The 15,159-nt window shown below is 39.6% G+C and overlaps 2 protein-coding genes across 3 annotated transcripts in view; one reads left to right on the top strand and one right to left on the bottom strand.

The window, feature by feature from the left end:
* The window catches only part of LOC136867174 (complex III assembly factor LYRM7), a 92,331-nt gene extending 89,270 nt beyond the window's left edge, over positions 1–3,061 (bottom strand). Inside the window, exon 1 of the mRNA XM_067144295.2 lies at positions 2,822–3,061. Within this exon, the coding sequence (XP_067000396.1) occupies positions 2,822–2,836 (15 nt within the window). The 5' untranslated portion in view covers positions 2,837–3,061. The remainder of the gene's footprint in view (positions 1–2,821) is intronic.
* A 269-nt stretch (positions 3,062–3,330) lies between these two features.
* The window catches only part of LOC136866168 (uncharacterized), a 169,252-nt gene continuing 157,423 nt past the window's right edge, over positions 3,331–15,159 (top strand). For both annotated transcript variants that reach the window (XM_067142898.2, XM_067142897.2), the window contains exon 1: positions 3,331–3,467. The gene's annotated coding sequence lies outside the window, so the exon portion shown is untranslated. The remainder of the gene's footprint in view (positions 3,468–15,159) is intronic.

The raw sequence follows: 15,159 nt of genomic DNA, 5'->3' as shown, positions 1-15,159 counted from the left end.
CAGCCCAAAAGATGGTTTTCCATGGTTAACCAGTTTTACACCAGACTGTACCTTAATTATGGCCATGGTTGCCTCCTTCTCAGTCCTACCCCTGTCCCATCCCATTGTTGCCATAAGACCTGTCTCTGTCAGTGCAACGTTAAAACCATAGCAGTAAAGAAACAAAATTAACAATTTATATCATAGAAATTATAAAAATAATTACAAACCATGAAAAAATTAACTAATTAACAGTACTAGTACCCATCTTAAATTTCCTATGAGAACACAAATCTCTAATGTTGGCAGTGACTACGAAGGAGCAGTCCTAAGCACTTGAGTGACAGAGATATAGTTAGAGAGGAGCCAAATCATACATTTTGGTTTTGATAGGAAGAGAGAAATTTGAAGAAAGACAATTCGGTAAATATGAAGGACAACATATGAATGTTCAAACCATCATGAAAGTAATAATTTATTAAATTAAATAACATGATTCGCCTGTTTCATCCCCAATGACAAATGAACATTAAACAGTGGTTCTGTGCTGGTCAACCTTTACGGGAGTTGTACCCCCGCATACTTTGTACTTCCCACCTTCGTTTTTTCATCGAGTAAAAGTTAATCAAATTCCTATATCCCAATAATATAGCAGTTCAAGCCCCCAGCATAGTTTTGACAGAAATTATTGTAGACAACCTCTTATTTTTCAGCAATGTAATGGCCAGCAGGGCGAAACATGTCCCCATAACATTCAGATTTTCTATGTCTAATTAACCACATAACGTGGTACTGATTGTATTGAATAGGTGGAACAATAAATGTACTCCTTTTGTAAACTAAGTGAGATCGCTGTTTTCAATCTTCTCTTCTTCTTCATAATCAGTTTATCCTCCGGGGTCGGTTTTTCCCTCGGACTCAGCGAGGGATCCCACCTCTAACGCCTCAAGGGAAGTGAACTCTTTCAAGATTAATATTATCGTGTCCACCTTTTCAATACAAATATATTTGTATACACGATTCGATAATGGACACGATAATTTTAATCTTTTCAATACAAATATATTTGTATACACGATTCAATAATGGACACGATCATTTTAATCTTGAAAGAGTAATCTTGAAAGAGTTCACTTATTGTATCTTCAATACGGAACAAAATGAGATTAGTCACTTGTATCAAGGGAAGTGTCCTGGAGCTTCAGACTCTGGGTCAGGGGATACAACTGGGGAGGATGACCAGTACCTCGCCCAGCTGTTTTCAATACGGATCAAAAATGAGAGTGATGGTTTGTAATGTAAGTGGTATGTTCCAAGCTGTCAGCGGAGAGATGGCGAGGAATTACATTAGTAGGCGAATAAGTTTGAGTGGCATCTTTAAAAGTAGGAAAGATCACAACATGAAGATAAAGCTGGAATTCAGGACGATAAATTCGGACAAATATTCATTTATAGGAAGGGGAGTTAGGGATTGGAATAACTTACCAAGGGAGGTGTTCAATAAATTTTCAATTTCTTTTAAATCGTTTAAGAAAAGGCTAGGAAAACAACAGATAGGGAACCTGCCACCTGGGCAACTGCCCTAAATGCAGATCAGTATTGATTGATTGATCGATCGTCTTAAATAATTGGTTGTTCTTCCTCTTCTTCTTACTGGTAATTTTTTCCACTTTGTTCTAGCACCTGACACTCAGGAGCCATCATCGGCTAAATTCATGCATGATCGTCGCGGCCGGATATTTAATCGAATCCTCCCTCTGCTTGAGCATTTCAAAACTAAGGATTAATACTTTCCTCAAGTTGAGTGCATTGTGATCAGAATTACAGGTTCGGTGATATAATCGAACGCTCACAATGCTATTGCGTGCCCAGTTTATAATCGTTTTTAATGCTGCCTGTTATTTGCAACATATTAAGAGAAAATAAAGAGGCTAATATTATTATGAAAGGCATACCTAGTTACAAATTTTCATAATATCATATTGTTATGATGGAGGCCCATATAAAATTAAGGGGAGCAAGCTGATAAAATATTATATTCAAACATTACTTATTCACTAATACACTGTCTGTGCGTGGATTTACGTGCTTCGCACTTAGATGGCACTATTAATTGTACTTCTTATGAGTGCTGAAACTGCAGAAAAAATGAAAAGCTACAACCTGTTTTCCAGTCACTGACCAGGTTAGGGATGGAATGAATGAAGCCCCATCTTGCGGCGAGAATGGGAATTATTCCGGCTGCCGAAGCCTGACAGATGAAATAAAATGGTAGTGAAGAGAGTGTTGCTGGAATGAAAGATGACAGGGAAAACCGGAGTACCCGGAGGAAAACCTGTTCCGCCTCCGCTTGTCCAAGCACAAATCTCACGTGGAGTGACCGGGATTCGAACCTCGGTATCCAGCGGTGAGTGGCGGGCGCGCTGCCACCTGAGCCACGGAGGCTTTTTAAATTTAATACACTACCTTAATTAATTACTAGTGACGACTCGATAGAATTAAATAACTCACTGGCTAAATTATCTCACTCGAAGATTCTCAAAGAACGAAAAGTGAACGTGACTTGTGACGACACGATGCGTTCGGCACTACAAGCCGAGTGACAGCGAATATAGCCGATGACGGCTCCTGAGTGTCAGTCGCTAGACAAAAGTATTTTTTCCAATTTAGAGGGGTCGGCACTTAGGTTTTATAGGCAAATGTTCTTCCTGGCGCCAACCATACGTGGAGGGACGAAATAGCTATTGCTTGTCTCTGTGGTGCTATTTAACTGTGCCTTACCAAAGAACGTCCATTCTTAAAGAACTATTAAAGAACTGCTTCAATACAAATAGGGCCTAACCTTTTGTCTCAGCATTATTGCGTTTTCTGCACTTTCGCACTGCGCTACTTCAATTCGAAGTCGACTTCAGCTTCAACACCATTAATACCAGTGGTTGAATATAACGTTGAATAACACGGTTTGCTGAATTATAAATGTTGATCATTATCCATCATGAATAAAGGACAAAAACATTGGCGAAATAATAGAACAAAACGATCCTAGGCAAAGAGAATGGTGAACGTGCGCTTGCTGCATGCGATGATACTCTTTCTCTTGTCAGTGTCACCATACAATTGTACCAAAACATGAGCATCATCTAAATATATTTATCAGTTGCATTCTGATTATACATACAGATTATTAATCTGCAGAGAATGATAAATGAAACGGTTATTTTCATTAATTATAAAATGTAACCGGTGTTGCTGATTTCTTTTATAAAAAGGCTGTGGAATGTAGGTCTTTCAATCGCATTTTGTATCTCAAATAGTGGTAGCATGCAGCAGTAGCATAGTTCACTTCAATGTCAATATGGCTGCAAAAACAAACCATAGTTTCATATATTGTCATGCTCAAATTAATGCAGCTGTTGATCACAATTATTAAAACTTCCTGTTACTTTGACATGGAGTGTTCTGAAGCCCTGACACGCATTAATTGTATGGTAAGTCTTCTGGAAATTCATTAAACGTGATGGCGTTTGCAAATCATATCAACTTAAATTTTACGAGGTTATGTATGGTTCTGTCAACTTGTAATAGTTTTTATTCTCCGTTTAACACAGTAAGTTACAAGCTCGTTCAATAAACACCGTAGCGCGCCAGCAGTATTTTTCGATGTAGAGAAAGCTTTCGACACTGTCTGGCACGATAATCTAATTGTTCAATTACTGGAACTGTATAAATTTCCTAACTATCGAGTCAAAATTATAGTCATATTTGACTAACAGGAAATGTTATGTTTCTTGGAGGAGGGGGGAATTCCAACTTCGAGGGTACTCTGAGCCGGAGTCTCACGTGGAGGAGTCCTTTCCCTGATTCCCTCACTTTATACGGCCTATATGTGACTGATCTTCCTATAGCGCTGTTGACGGAGCGGAGACTGGGTGCTGTCAATCGGCGCCTCCGGAGAACCTCCGATAGAACTTGGTACGGGAAAAATGAACGCGCATTTTTACAGGAAATTTATAACATCGCTATTATTACGCGAAAAATCCGCCCCTCCGTTAAGTTAAATCTTGAACTATTTGGCGGTATTACAGATACCAAGCTGATAAGCAGATGTTCAATAAATGTCCAGTTCCTTTGCAATCATTTATGAAAAGGCTAGGAATACAACAGATAGGGAATCTGCCACCTCGGCGGGTTTGCCGGGCTGAGTGGGTCAGACGATTGAGGCGCTGGCCTTCTGACCCCAACGTGGCAGGTTCGATCCTGGCTGAGTCCGGTAGTATTTGAAGGTGCTCAATTACGTCAGCTTCGTGTCGGTAGGTTTACTGGCACGTGAAAGATCTGCGGGACTAAATTCCGACACCTCGGCGTCTCCGAAAACCGTAAAAGTAGTTGGTGGAACGTAAAGCAAATAGTATTATTATTAAATTCAGATCAGTAGTGATTGATTTTATAGTTATGTAATCGCCTTTTGCTGGGTGAGTCTATGTCTGGTGGAACCAATTCCATAAACTGTTTGTCTCCTGTCCTCATCGCTGTTGGACATAATTATATTCTCTTGCGCTGGTTCCCACCGTCGGCAGTCCTGCAAATGGTTTTCTGTGGTTTTCCATTCTCCTACACTAAGATGAATGCCGGAACAGTTCCCAGTATAGGCAACGGCCGCCAAACCACTCACCTTCACCAAACATCTTCACCGGATAAAATCTCCCTGCTCTGAGAGATGGTAATGCCGTCCAGGAGGCCCTCCGTCCCCGTCAGGGATGGAACAAAACTTGGGTGGTACTAGTAGTAGTTCAGGGGCGAAGCCAAAGGGGGACCGGTGTACTGGGGATTAGAAAACCGCTCCATTGAATGTTTACAAAAAGAAAATAAACAGAAACCTGACAATAAACTAAACAAACATTCAGAGACATAATTATAGAACCAAGTGATCTGTTGAATATCTTTTCTAAGAAGTCTCGAAAGTTGGATTTTTAGATTGTAAACTGAACGAACATAACTTACCATTCGCTCTAAAACTATTGACCTTGATCATATTGTTCTTATTCTGTATTTTATTGTTAGATTTTGTAGTGTAACGGTATTGCAGTGTGAATATCAACACAATTCACTTGTATCAGTGTCCTGATAATGACAAGTTTTGCATATGCACACCACACACTCACAAGCACCTTCATTGTATTCTATCATCATTTTGTAACTATAACCCCCTCCCCCATCGGCCAATCCTGGCTACGGTACAGTAATAGTTAATGTTTATCCTCTTTCATTGAATCTTACACTCAACACGTATTCTTGTGAGCAGCTGAATGTTTCTAGTTCTCTTAACAGAGCAGGGATGCACTTTCACTCGGAGCTTCCGATTCAATTGTGCCATGTTTCACAGTGCATCACTTACAGACTAAACTTCCCTGACAGCTCATAAATAATCATCCAATATTTCTCGTCATGCTCTTTTGCGTTTATGACATATATCCAGAAATTAAAAGCGAATTCAAACGTAAATTGAACCTCATATATTCTGGCACCAATGTAATGGGAATATTTCCATCATAATAATAATAATTGTTACCGTGTTTTGGTGGATCAGCAGAGGTGAAACAAGGTGCGGGCTGGAATGGGTCTAACTACAAGTTCGAAAGATGAATTAAAATTTTAACAAAGGTTATATTTTCAAAACTTAACAATGGTAACATAGAATTTTGAGTGTACAACAAATAACAACAGTTAAATCAGGTACACAGCAACTTTACAATTTTGGGCTACAAGCCCCAAAGTCTGAGCTTCCAGCTCACACCCACAATTCAACAAAGGCCAGAAAACTCCTTCAGTACCTGGAGCTCTTGCTCCCGCTTAACAATGTCAGGCCTCCTAGAGGCACTTTCCAAAATACCAGAAAGAGCTGACCTGCTCTCGTTTTTTACTAGCCTTATCAAAGGCCACAACAACCCTTACTCCTAACTGCCCTCAAGGCACACATACAGTGAAACAGGGGTATCTAATACCCAACCTACAGGGCCTTTGCATGAAAAAAACAAAACATCAGGATGAGTTACTGGCCCAAAGTTCAGAAGTAACTGGAGGCGTGAACTTGCACTCCAAAATACACCTTTAAAACCTAAGTGGCTCTAGGCCGGTACACAGGGGCTAATCCCAAGCTAGGGAGGTGACCCGTATGAGAACTTTAATAGATAAAGGAAGAGAAGAAACGGTTATGAAAACGTAGTCACCTCAGTTTCAAAATGAAGGGGAGTTCGAGAGGGTAAAGCATTCTCTATCCCCGCTTTACAGTGAAAGAAATTTGTAGATTTTACATAGACAGAAAAGGAATTTACATTTTAAAAGGTAGGTTACATACTAAAGGTTTCAAACCCTCCCCAGGGGTTAAACTGCTGAGCTAGCAAGAAATGAAGATGTTTAAAGGCCATTACCTTGTAGTAGAACTGCTGCTAGAAGAAAGAGGCGCTTCCCGCCCCCTGCTACATATCCACACACTGAATTAGATGTTATACTAGTGGCACCGAGACAAGAAAATCAGCAGTTTTAATACCCTCATGGAAAATTCGAGACCCTTTTAGGAATGAGTAGACACACCCTTCGCTTTTATTGGATAACTTAGAGCAACATATCTATGTCGAAGAAGACATACATGATTGGTTGGAAATAAATTAAAGAAATTTGGGATTGGCTAAATTCAAAACAGGCAGATAGAAAGGATTAATGGTGCCAACCCAAAGATAACAGAACAAAATATAGAAAAAACAAAACTTATGAATACTAAATTTCTTCAGGAAAGTTCATTCCATTACACCAGAGTGTATTACCATAGTTTTTTGTAGAGACATCTGTTAGAGAATGTCCACACTTCTTGATCCATGAAAAACAAAAGTAAATCACAAACACTCGGTGATATCTTCTGATAAACCGTAGAACTAGTTCAGTTGTAAAGTTCAGAGCTTCTCCTGTAGAGGAGTTTCAATTGGCGCAAGATTTGAACTTGCGTCGTGGAGGTGTACCGCCCGGTACAATAATAATAATAATAATAATAATAATAATAATAATAATAATAATAATAATAATAATAATACAATTGGCTTTACTTCGCACTGACACTGATAGGTCTTATGGTGATGATGGGACAGGAAAGGGCTAGGAGTGGGAAGGAAGCAGCTGTGGCCTTAATTAAGGTAGAGCCCCAGCATTTGCCTGGTGTGAAAATGGAAAACCACAGACTGCTAACAGTGGGGTACAAACCCACTCTCCTGAACACTGGATACTGGTCACACTGAAGTGACTGCAGCTATTGAGCTCAGTAAAATAATAATAATTTTATTATTATTATTATTATTCTTGCTCAACCTTATCCGAGGCACCATATCTGCTTTGTCCATATAGGCTATTGTTGCGATGGGCTCGCCACACCCAAAGGCATTTTATACCTACTGCCAGGTTCAAAATTAGGCCGCCCCTAACATGGAGACAGACGCCTTTCGTAGCCGCTCCTCTGGAGTACAGACGCTACGGGTATGCCCCTTCCGCCATCTCCGCCGTACCGAAGGTTGAGGGTTGAGAAGCAGATACAGGAAAATCAGTTTGGTTTCAGAAGTGGAAGGTCAACTATAGAGCCCATTTTCATTATGAGACAACTAACGGAAAAGCATTGGGAGTACGGGAATGATATGGTGACGACATTCATTGATATTGAAAAGGCATGTGACAGTGTCCCTAGGACGAGAGTTTGGGATAGTCTGGTGCAAAAAGGAATTGGACAGGGATTAATAAAAATGATCATGGCATTGTATAAGGAATGTTGTAGTTGCATGCAAACATAAGTTGGCAGGACAAGTTGGTTCAAAATAACTAGTGGGCTGAGACAGGGAAGTGTTCTATCACCAATCCTGTTTATAATAGTAATGGATGACATCATGAGAACACCAAAAGCAGCATATGGAGGAAGAGAAATGAACATGATGTTATTTGCAGATGATATTGTGATTTGGGGAGAAGACGACAGGAAGGTTCAAGAACAGTTGAATGTGGTGAATGGGAAGATTGAAGAATGTGGATTGAAAATAAGTGTAGAAAAGAGTAAAACTCTTGTTATGACTAGAGGGGAGAAAGAAGGGAAAGGTCAGATTAGACTTGCAGACAAGCCCCTGGAAGTAGTGGAAACGTTTAAATACCTGGGGAGTGAATTAATGGAGAATGCTTGACTGGATGCTGAGATTAGTAAAAGGATTCAAGCTGGAAGTTGTTTCTATCATAGTGTAAGAAATATGTTATGGGACAAAGATGTGCCAATGGAAGCAAAGGATACTATGTACAAGATGTATTACGTACCCATAACAACTTACGGAGCAGAAACTTGGACTATGACAAAGAAGGATGAGAGTCGAATACAGGCAGCCAAAATGAAATTCTTGAGGAGTATGATACAGAAGAGTAGACGAGACAAAATAAGGAATGAGAAAATCCGGGAAGAAATTGGAGTGGAAAAAATGAATGATAGAATAGAGAAGAGCCGACTAAGATGGTTTGGGCACATAAAGCGAATGAGCGACAAAAGAATGCCAAAAAAGGTGATGGAAATGCAAATCCAAGGAAGGAGAGGCCGTGGACGACCACGATTGAGATGGAAGGATACCATCCAACGCAGCATTATAGAAAGAAACCTGGACTGGGACACAGTGTTGGAGGAGGAGTGGTGGAAAGACCGAAGAAAGTGGAGAGGAACCATATTTGCCCCTACCCGGCTACAGCTGGATAAAGGGAAATGATGATGATGATGATGATGATTCTTGCTGTCGTTTCAGCCATCTACAGACCACGTTATTTCAGCTGTCCTTTTCTTTTCCCTTTCCCTTATGCTTGGACTTTAAATAATTATAGTAATATTGAATGTAATACATAATTATTACTGTCAACTTTTCACCTATTAAATTGAAACTTTTAAAATCCTTAACTACAAAAGGTAGCTATATATTATACTAGCTGATGTACCTGTGCTTCACTACGGAATTCTGCAGGGTATACAGAATTATAGGTTAGGTAGTGTACACGTTGTAGGCAAGATTGTATTAGATTGCATAGCACTTACCGTTACCCTAGAAACGCGACAGGGAAGGCACCAAATGTCTTTTCTCATATGAATACTGGGTTAGGCAAGTTTCATTATAACGGTAGGCCCCCTTGATACCATCGGTCAGAATCAGGTTGGGGAGTTTTCATTATAATGGCAGACACTCACTCTCCACCTGGCTTTTTATATCCTCAGAAAGACTATCTTAGTAGTTTTCCCAACTGAAATAAACATAGGTCATTACAATGACGTCAGTAGGAATGGCGCGAAAAAGCAATGCTTTCATATGAAATTCTTGATCAAATGAAAAACACACATTTTCTCACTTCTAACGAACAGTACTATGCTGACGATTTAACAGTTCTAAGTTCCAGAGCTGGAATGACAAAGCCGCAGACAGCCATGATGCTTGAACACACTTTGTCTTATTTCGGCCGGGTGGGGATGTAGAACAGTGGAGACTCTCAGGGCAAAAACTATGCCTTTTTACTAATCTGTTTCCTAGGAGTACCCGATGAGTCGGAAAATTTCAGTTCACTACACAGGCGGCGGAAAATTCTGTCTGACTTGGAGGCAAATTTTTCCTCCAAGCCAGAGGAGAAACCCCGTCTTCACTGCTAATTCGGAATAAAATGAATGTAGAGTTTAATAAAAGTGAAGAGGAAGAAGCTTTTCTTAAGAAACGATTCTTTTCAGGGTTGAATTTTGAGTTATTTAGTGAATTGTTTTGCTATAATTTGGAATAGGCCTAAATTGTAATTCTAGACCAGGTCCTACTACTACTACTACTACTACTACTACTACTACTACTACTACTACTACTACGTGAGCCACTGCCTTAATTGTGCACACTGGTCATTCAAAACAGCGCGTCAGAGTAGGGATCATTTAGCTGGAATACTATGATGAACCAGTCTGTTATGTACCGGCAGTATCAGAAAATGTATGTACCAGAGGAATGGCATGCTAAAGAAGAAAGATTTCTAACTCCCCAGCAATTTCCTGCCAATATTCAGTCAGGTTGTTATACTCGGTACGCAGCAGTAATTCCATCTATCTGAGTTGAGCGGCATCATAAGAGACAAAGACCATCACAACCAACAATGGTCAGTGTAATGTTATTGTTGTTCAATGTTATACACTTCAATATTGTAGGCCTTCACATTTAGTTTTCCAACTCTGAAATACCACTCTTATCATAGTTGATACGGTAGAACTGAATAAAACATAAATGGTTGGAAATTGTATTTACTATAACTTTTGTTATGTAGTACTTTCTGATAAGACCAATAACATCGGTATTTCAAAATTAAATTTTAGGCACCTTCCCCTAAACTACACTTTCATCCAGGGTGAATAAAATTGTTTATAACTTAGACTGTAGTTTCTTATTCCCCAACTCTATATAGGCTACCGACTTTCATTAAATTCTGTTAACCCATTTTCTCGTGGCTCGGCGTTGATATGGACTTGGCAACAAGAATACAAATTCATGAATATCTGTGTTATCAAAGCCGGTACAGTAACAGTGTATAACGTAAATTATCGGGAATTTAATTCTATATAACTTTAGTTATGTAGTGTTTATCGATAGGACCACTAATAATATAAATATTTGAGGATTTTTTTAAAATTTTTTTTTTTTTTTTTTTTTTTCCATTTGCTTTACGTCGCACCAACACAGATAGGTCTTATGGCGACGATGGGATAGGCCTTCCCGTAAACTACCATTTCACTCAGCGTGAGTAAAATGATTTATAGCCTAGATTTTAATGGGTCATCCCGCGACTTTACATTCCAATTTTTTCTTCAGCCGTTTTCTTGTGATGCGTGTACATACAGACAGACAGACAGACAGAAATTACAGAAAAGTAAAAAATACATTTCCTGGTTACTATGGACATGACCGATACAGAAATACCATTCTTTTCAAATTCTGAGCAATGTACAGACAAAACTCTTATTTTATATATATATAGATTGCAGAAAGTAACGGAGAAATAGTATAATAATGAAAATCCTCAGCTTGTTTCTCGTCATTCGACCGGGTTAGGAATAGAATGGAATGAATGAATGAATGAATGAATGAATGAATGAATGAATGAATGAAGCTCCTATCTACCAGGGGAAGCGAGTATAGGAACTGTGCCGGCTGCCAAAGCCTGTTGCACTCCTCCGGGCCAATTATAAATGACTGACAGATGAAATTAAATGATATTGGAGAGTGTTGCTGGAATGAAAGATGACAAGGAAAACCATCTAAACCATGGAAGCTCCAAATAGTATAATAATAACAATAATAATGATAATAAACACAGCATTTTGTATACATTCTTCACAGGTATGGCCTAGACTTTTCTGAGAAACAATCGAACCTATGTGGATATAACGTTTATTGTGGATATCCACAGGGTTTGTATCTAAAGGAGGTATGAATTATACGTCGATGATAATTCATTTTTTGATGAAAGATATTAAATGCGAGGATACTTTCATTCTTCTGAATGACTATACGTTCTTTGTTAAGGGATATTTTATGGAATATCAGTGATATAGATCAGTATTTTGTGTATGTTGACAACGCTTTTTATAAGGAGCTTACATGCTGTATATGGGCGTAAGATTGAAATTACAGCCCAGTGGGTTTGTTCAGTCTGAACTAATGCTGCGAACAGGAGGCCGGCCTCCAGTTAACCTCTGAAGCTCCGTAACCGCTTTCCCTCCGTCGGTAGTACTGGGGATCACCGGAGAAGCTCTGTAATCGTATTATCCTATTCAGTCAACAGGAAGCCCACCTCTTCACAGCACTATCTTCCAACCCATCAAGGAGTGGAGAGCCAGCAGTATGTGGATAACATTGCTATTTACACCTCTGAGAGGAGAAATAACCATGCCATCCGTGCGCTGCAACAATTAATCACGTCTTTCTGGGAGTGGTGCATCCGAAACACGGTGAAAAAAAAAAACCTCCTTGTCATGGACAAACAAAATTACATATCAAGGCCTAACTATGGACAGAACTTTGTCCTGGAGATATACTAAACAGCGAGCCATGGTACAGGTGAAAGCTTTGAGACCTCTGCTGGGAAATAAATATATCTCTCTACTAATATCAAGAGAAATATTTACCTAGCATGTATCAAGCCCATCCTGCTGTATGGTTGTGAGGCCTGGAACTAAATTCCTAAATCTCCTCTTTCTAAATTACAAACCTTTCAGAATAAACTACTCAGAACGATGATCACAGGCCCCAGACTGAGATCTAATAGGTGGATACGAAATAAACTCTGTACCCTGCTTATTAGAACTCAAGACCAAGCTCGATAGCTGCAGTCGCTTAAGTGCGGCCAGTATCCAGTATTCGGGAGATAGTGGGTTTGAACCCCACTGTCAGCAGCCCTGACGATGGTGTTCTGTGGTTTCCCATTTTCACACCAGGCAAATGCTGGGGCTGTACCTCATTAAGGCCATGGCCGCTTCCTTCCCACTTCCAGCCCTCTCCCGTCCCATCATCGCCATAAGACCTATCTGTGTTCGTGCAACGTAAAACAAATAGCAAAAAAAAATATAAAATTAGAACTCAAGTAATTAAAATAGTTAAGGTGACCAAATCTAGAATCCTCCTTAGCCTTTCAACTGACCCTGGCATTCTACTCTTAAAGTGGGTCGTAAGGACCAAGAAGCCGAACATGTTTCAAACACCATGGCCCTTGGCTCACTTACGACCTGTTTTAATAGTCAATCAAAATTCTTTTGGCCATTTCCAAATTAAAAACAACTCTCGCACTAACTTTATTCAAAATTAAACCCCTGAAAGGGGTCATTCGTTACGAAGGGAGGTCTTTCCCCCACCCCCTCAAAATCTCTCCATCTCAAAATTAAAAGACATTGTTGAAGTGAAGAAGGGTATTTTTCTCTGATGAGAGGCTAAATACTGTCTCTCAGCCAGATTGATTATTTCCCTGCCAGTGTAAAATCAGAAATTTTTCCGACTTATTGATACTTCCTGGAAACAGATGAATGAAAGGGCATAGTTTTTGCCCTGGGACTCTCACTTACTCGCCTTCAACAAAAAAGAAAAGTACCTACCACAGTCTATATGTGCTTTCTTCTTCTTTTCCTACTGCTTTCTGTCACACCTGTGGGGTCGCGGGAGCAAAATGCATCACACATGTGGATTTGGTCCTGTTTTATGGCCGGATGCCCTTCCTGACGCCAACCCTAGATGGAGGGATGTAATCACTATTGCGTGTTTCTGTGGTGGTTGATAGTGTGGTATGTTGTCTGAATATGAAGAGGAGAGTGTTGGGATGAACACAAACACCCAGTCCCTGAGCCAGAAGAATTAATCAGAAGCGATTAAAATCCCATACCCGACCGGGAATCGAACCGAAGGCAAGTACGCTGACCATTCAGCCAACGAGTCGGACACTACCACAGTCTATATGTGTATGCAATGTCTATTTTCCTCTGAACAGTACATCTCACATTGATGATTTAAGAAACCTAATACACCAACTCTCCAAACCCTTCATTTTAAACCTAATACACCAACTCTCCAAACCCTTCATTTTGATGGGTAATTTTAATAGCCATAACAGTTTACGGGATAGTCACAATATTGATGCAAGGGGAAAAGAAATAGAGAAGATACTAGATGAATTTATTCTTGTATCATTGAACTTAACTGCTCCAAACCATTTTGACATAGCACACGGAACATGTAGTAGTATAGATTTAACTGTATGTACGCCAGACATAGCTGCTCTGTTTAACTGGTCCATTTATTCAACTCTACAAGAATGAGACCACTTTCCCATTATAATTAACGATGATCAAAATTCTCCAGACACCACTTCAGGTCAGGTATTTTTTCCTAGATCTGAGGGCTGGTTCGAGGTGCACTCAGCCTACATGATTACTAGAGATGGGAATTTGCCTGTTTTATTCCTGTGTTCAGAAATGTAGGCTTTTGAGATTTAAATCCATTTTAGAGTCTTTTTAGCAATTTTTTGTTGGTTTTATTGTGCCTATAAATGCCTATTTCAGGGGTTTGTGCCTATTTGGTGTATAATTGCATATTTGATGCCTTTTGACTGTATTTTAAAGAAGCCAATTTTATTCCAGTGCATTATATTGTAGGTGGTGTGCTTGACAGAATTATCTTCTCTTTTCTCAATATCTGTTTAACCCACGAACAAAAATGGGAATTTTCAGAAGTCTCCAGAAATAGTTCTAGGGAAATTTCCATCAGGAGAAACCAAGGTAGTTAGAGTAAGAGGTAGGGATCACGCGCAGGTCTCCCCACCACGCTTGGCCGTCGATGACGTCATTGTGAACCCTCAGCACCTTGTCTTTTGTATGAGGTAGGCTAATACACAGCTGTGTGCTATTCTGTTTCAGCCACAAGTTAGAGATAAGAGAACATTGATATTTTAACATCACCTCAGAAAAGGCATTCCACTTCACTATTACAGTAGAGAAATAATAGGAGATCAAATACAGTGTGAATCAAGCAGCATTTCTGAAGTATTTCCATCTGTATAAAAGGTTGTAACAATGCTAAGACTGTGATCGCAGTGGAATGGCCATTCCATATGTTCATGATACCTATGATAACAATTGCAAGGAGCTCTAATTGTTACAGACTCGAACATTAAAGCTTGATGGCTGTAAGAAATATGTCATTGTTACAAGCAATATTGGGAAACTATATACACTGTCAACAACAGAAACAGCAAATGTTAGGAAACTGTCCACAACACAAACAGTACAGTAAAGGTTCTCCTCCAAGTGCCAGGAACTGACAAATTCCACGTTAATATAAGATAGGCTATATAAATTAATGAGCCTGTATATTAACATTCTTAGCACTGGTTTCATTGTACAACATAATAAATTGCCTTTCATAAAAAAAAATGACAGGTATGTTATACACAAAGAATAATGCTCATATTTTTAGAAAAAGAATATCACCGAGCTCGATAGCTGCAGTCGCTTAAGTGTGGCCAGTATTCGGGAGATAGAGGGTTCGAATCCCACTGTCGGCAGCCCTGAAGATGGTTTTCCGTGGTTTACCATTTTCGCACCAGACAAATGCTGGG

This window comes from Anabrus simplex, chromosome 3 (genome assembly GCF_040414725.1).
Source record: "Anabrus simplex isolate iqAnaSimp1 chromosome 3, ASM4041472v1, whole genome shotgun sequence".
In the NCBI taxonomy this organism is placed as follows: Eukaryota; Metazoa; Arthropoda; class Insecta; order Orthoptera; family Tettigoniidae; genus Anabrus; species Anabrus simplex.
This window is presented reverse-complemented; position numbering and strand designations above follow the sequence as displayed.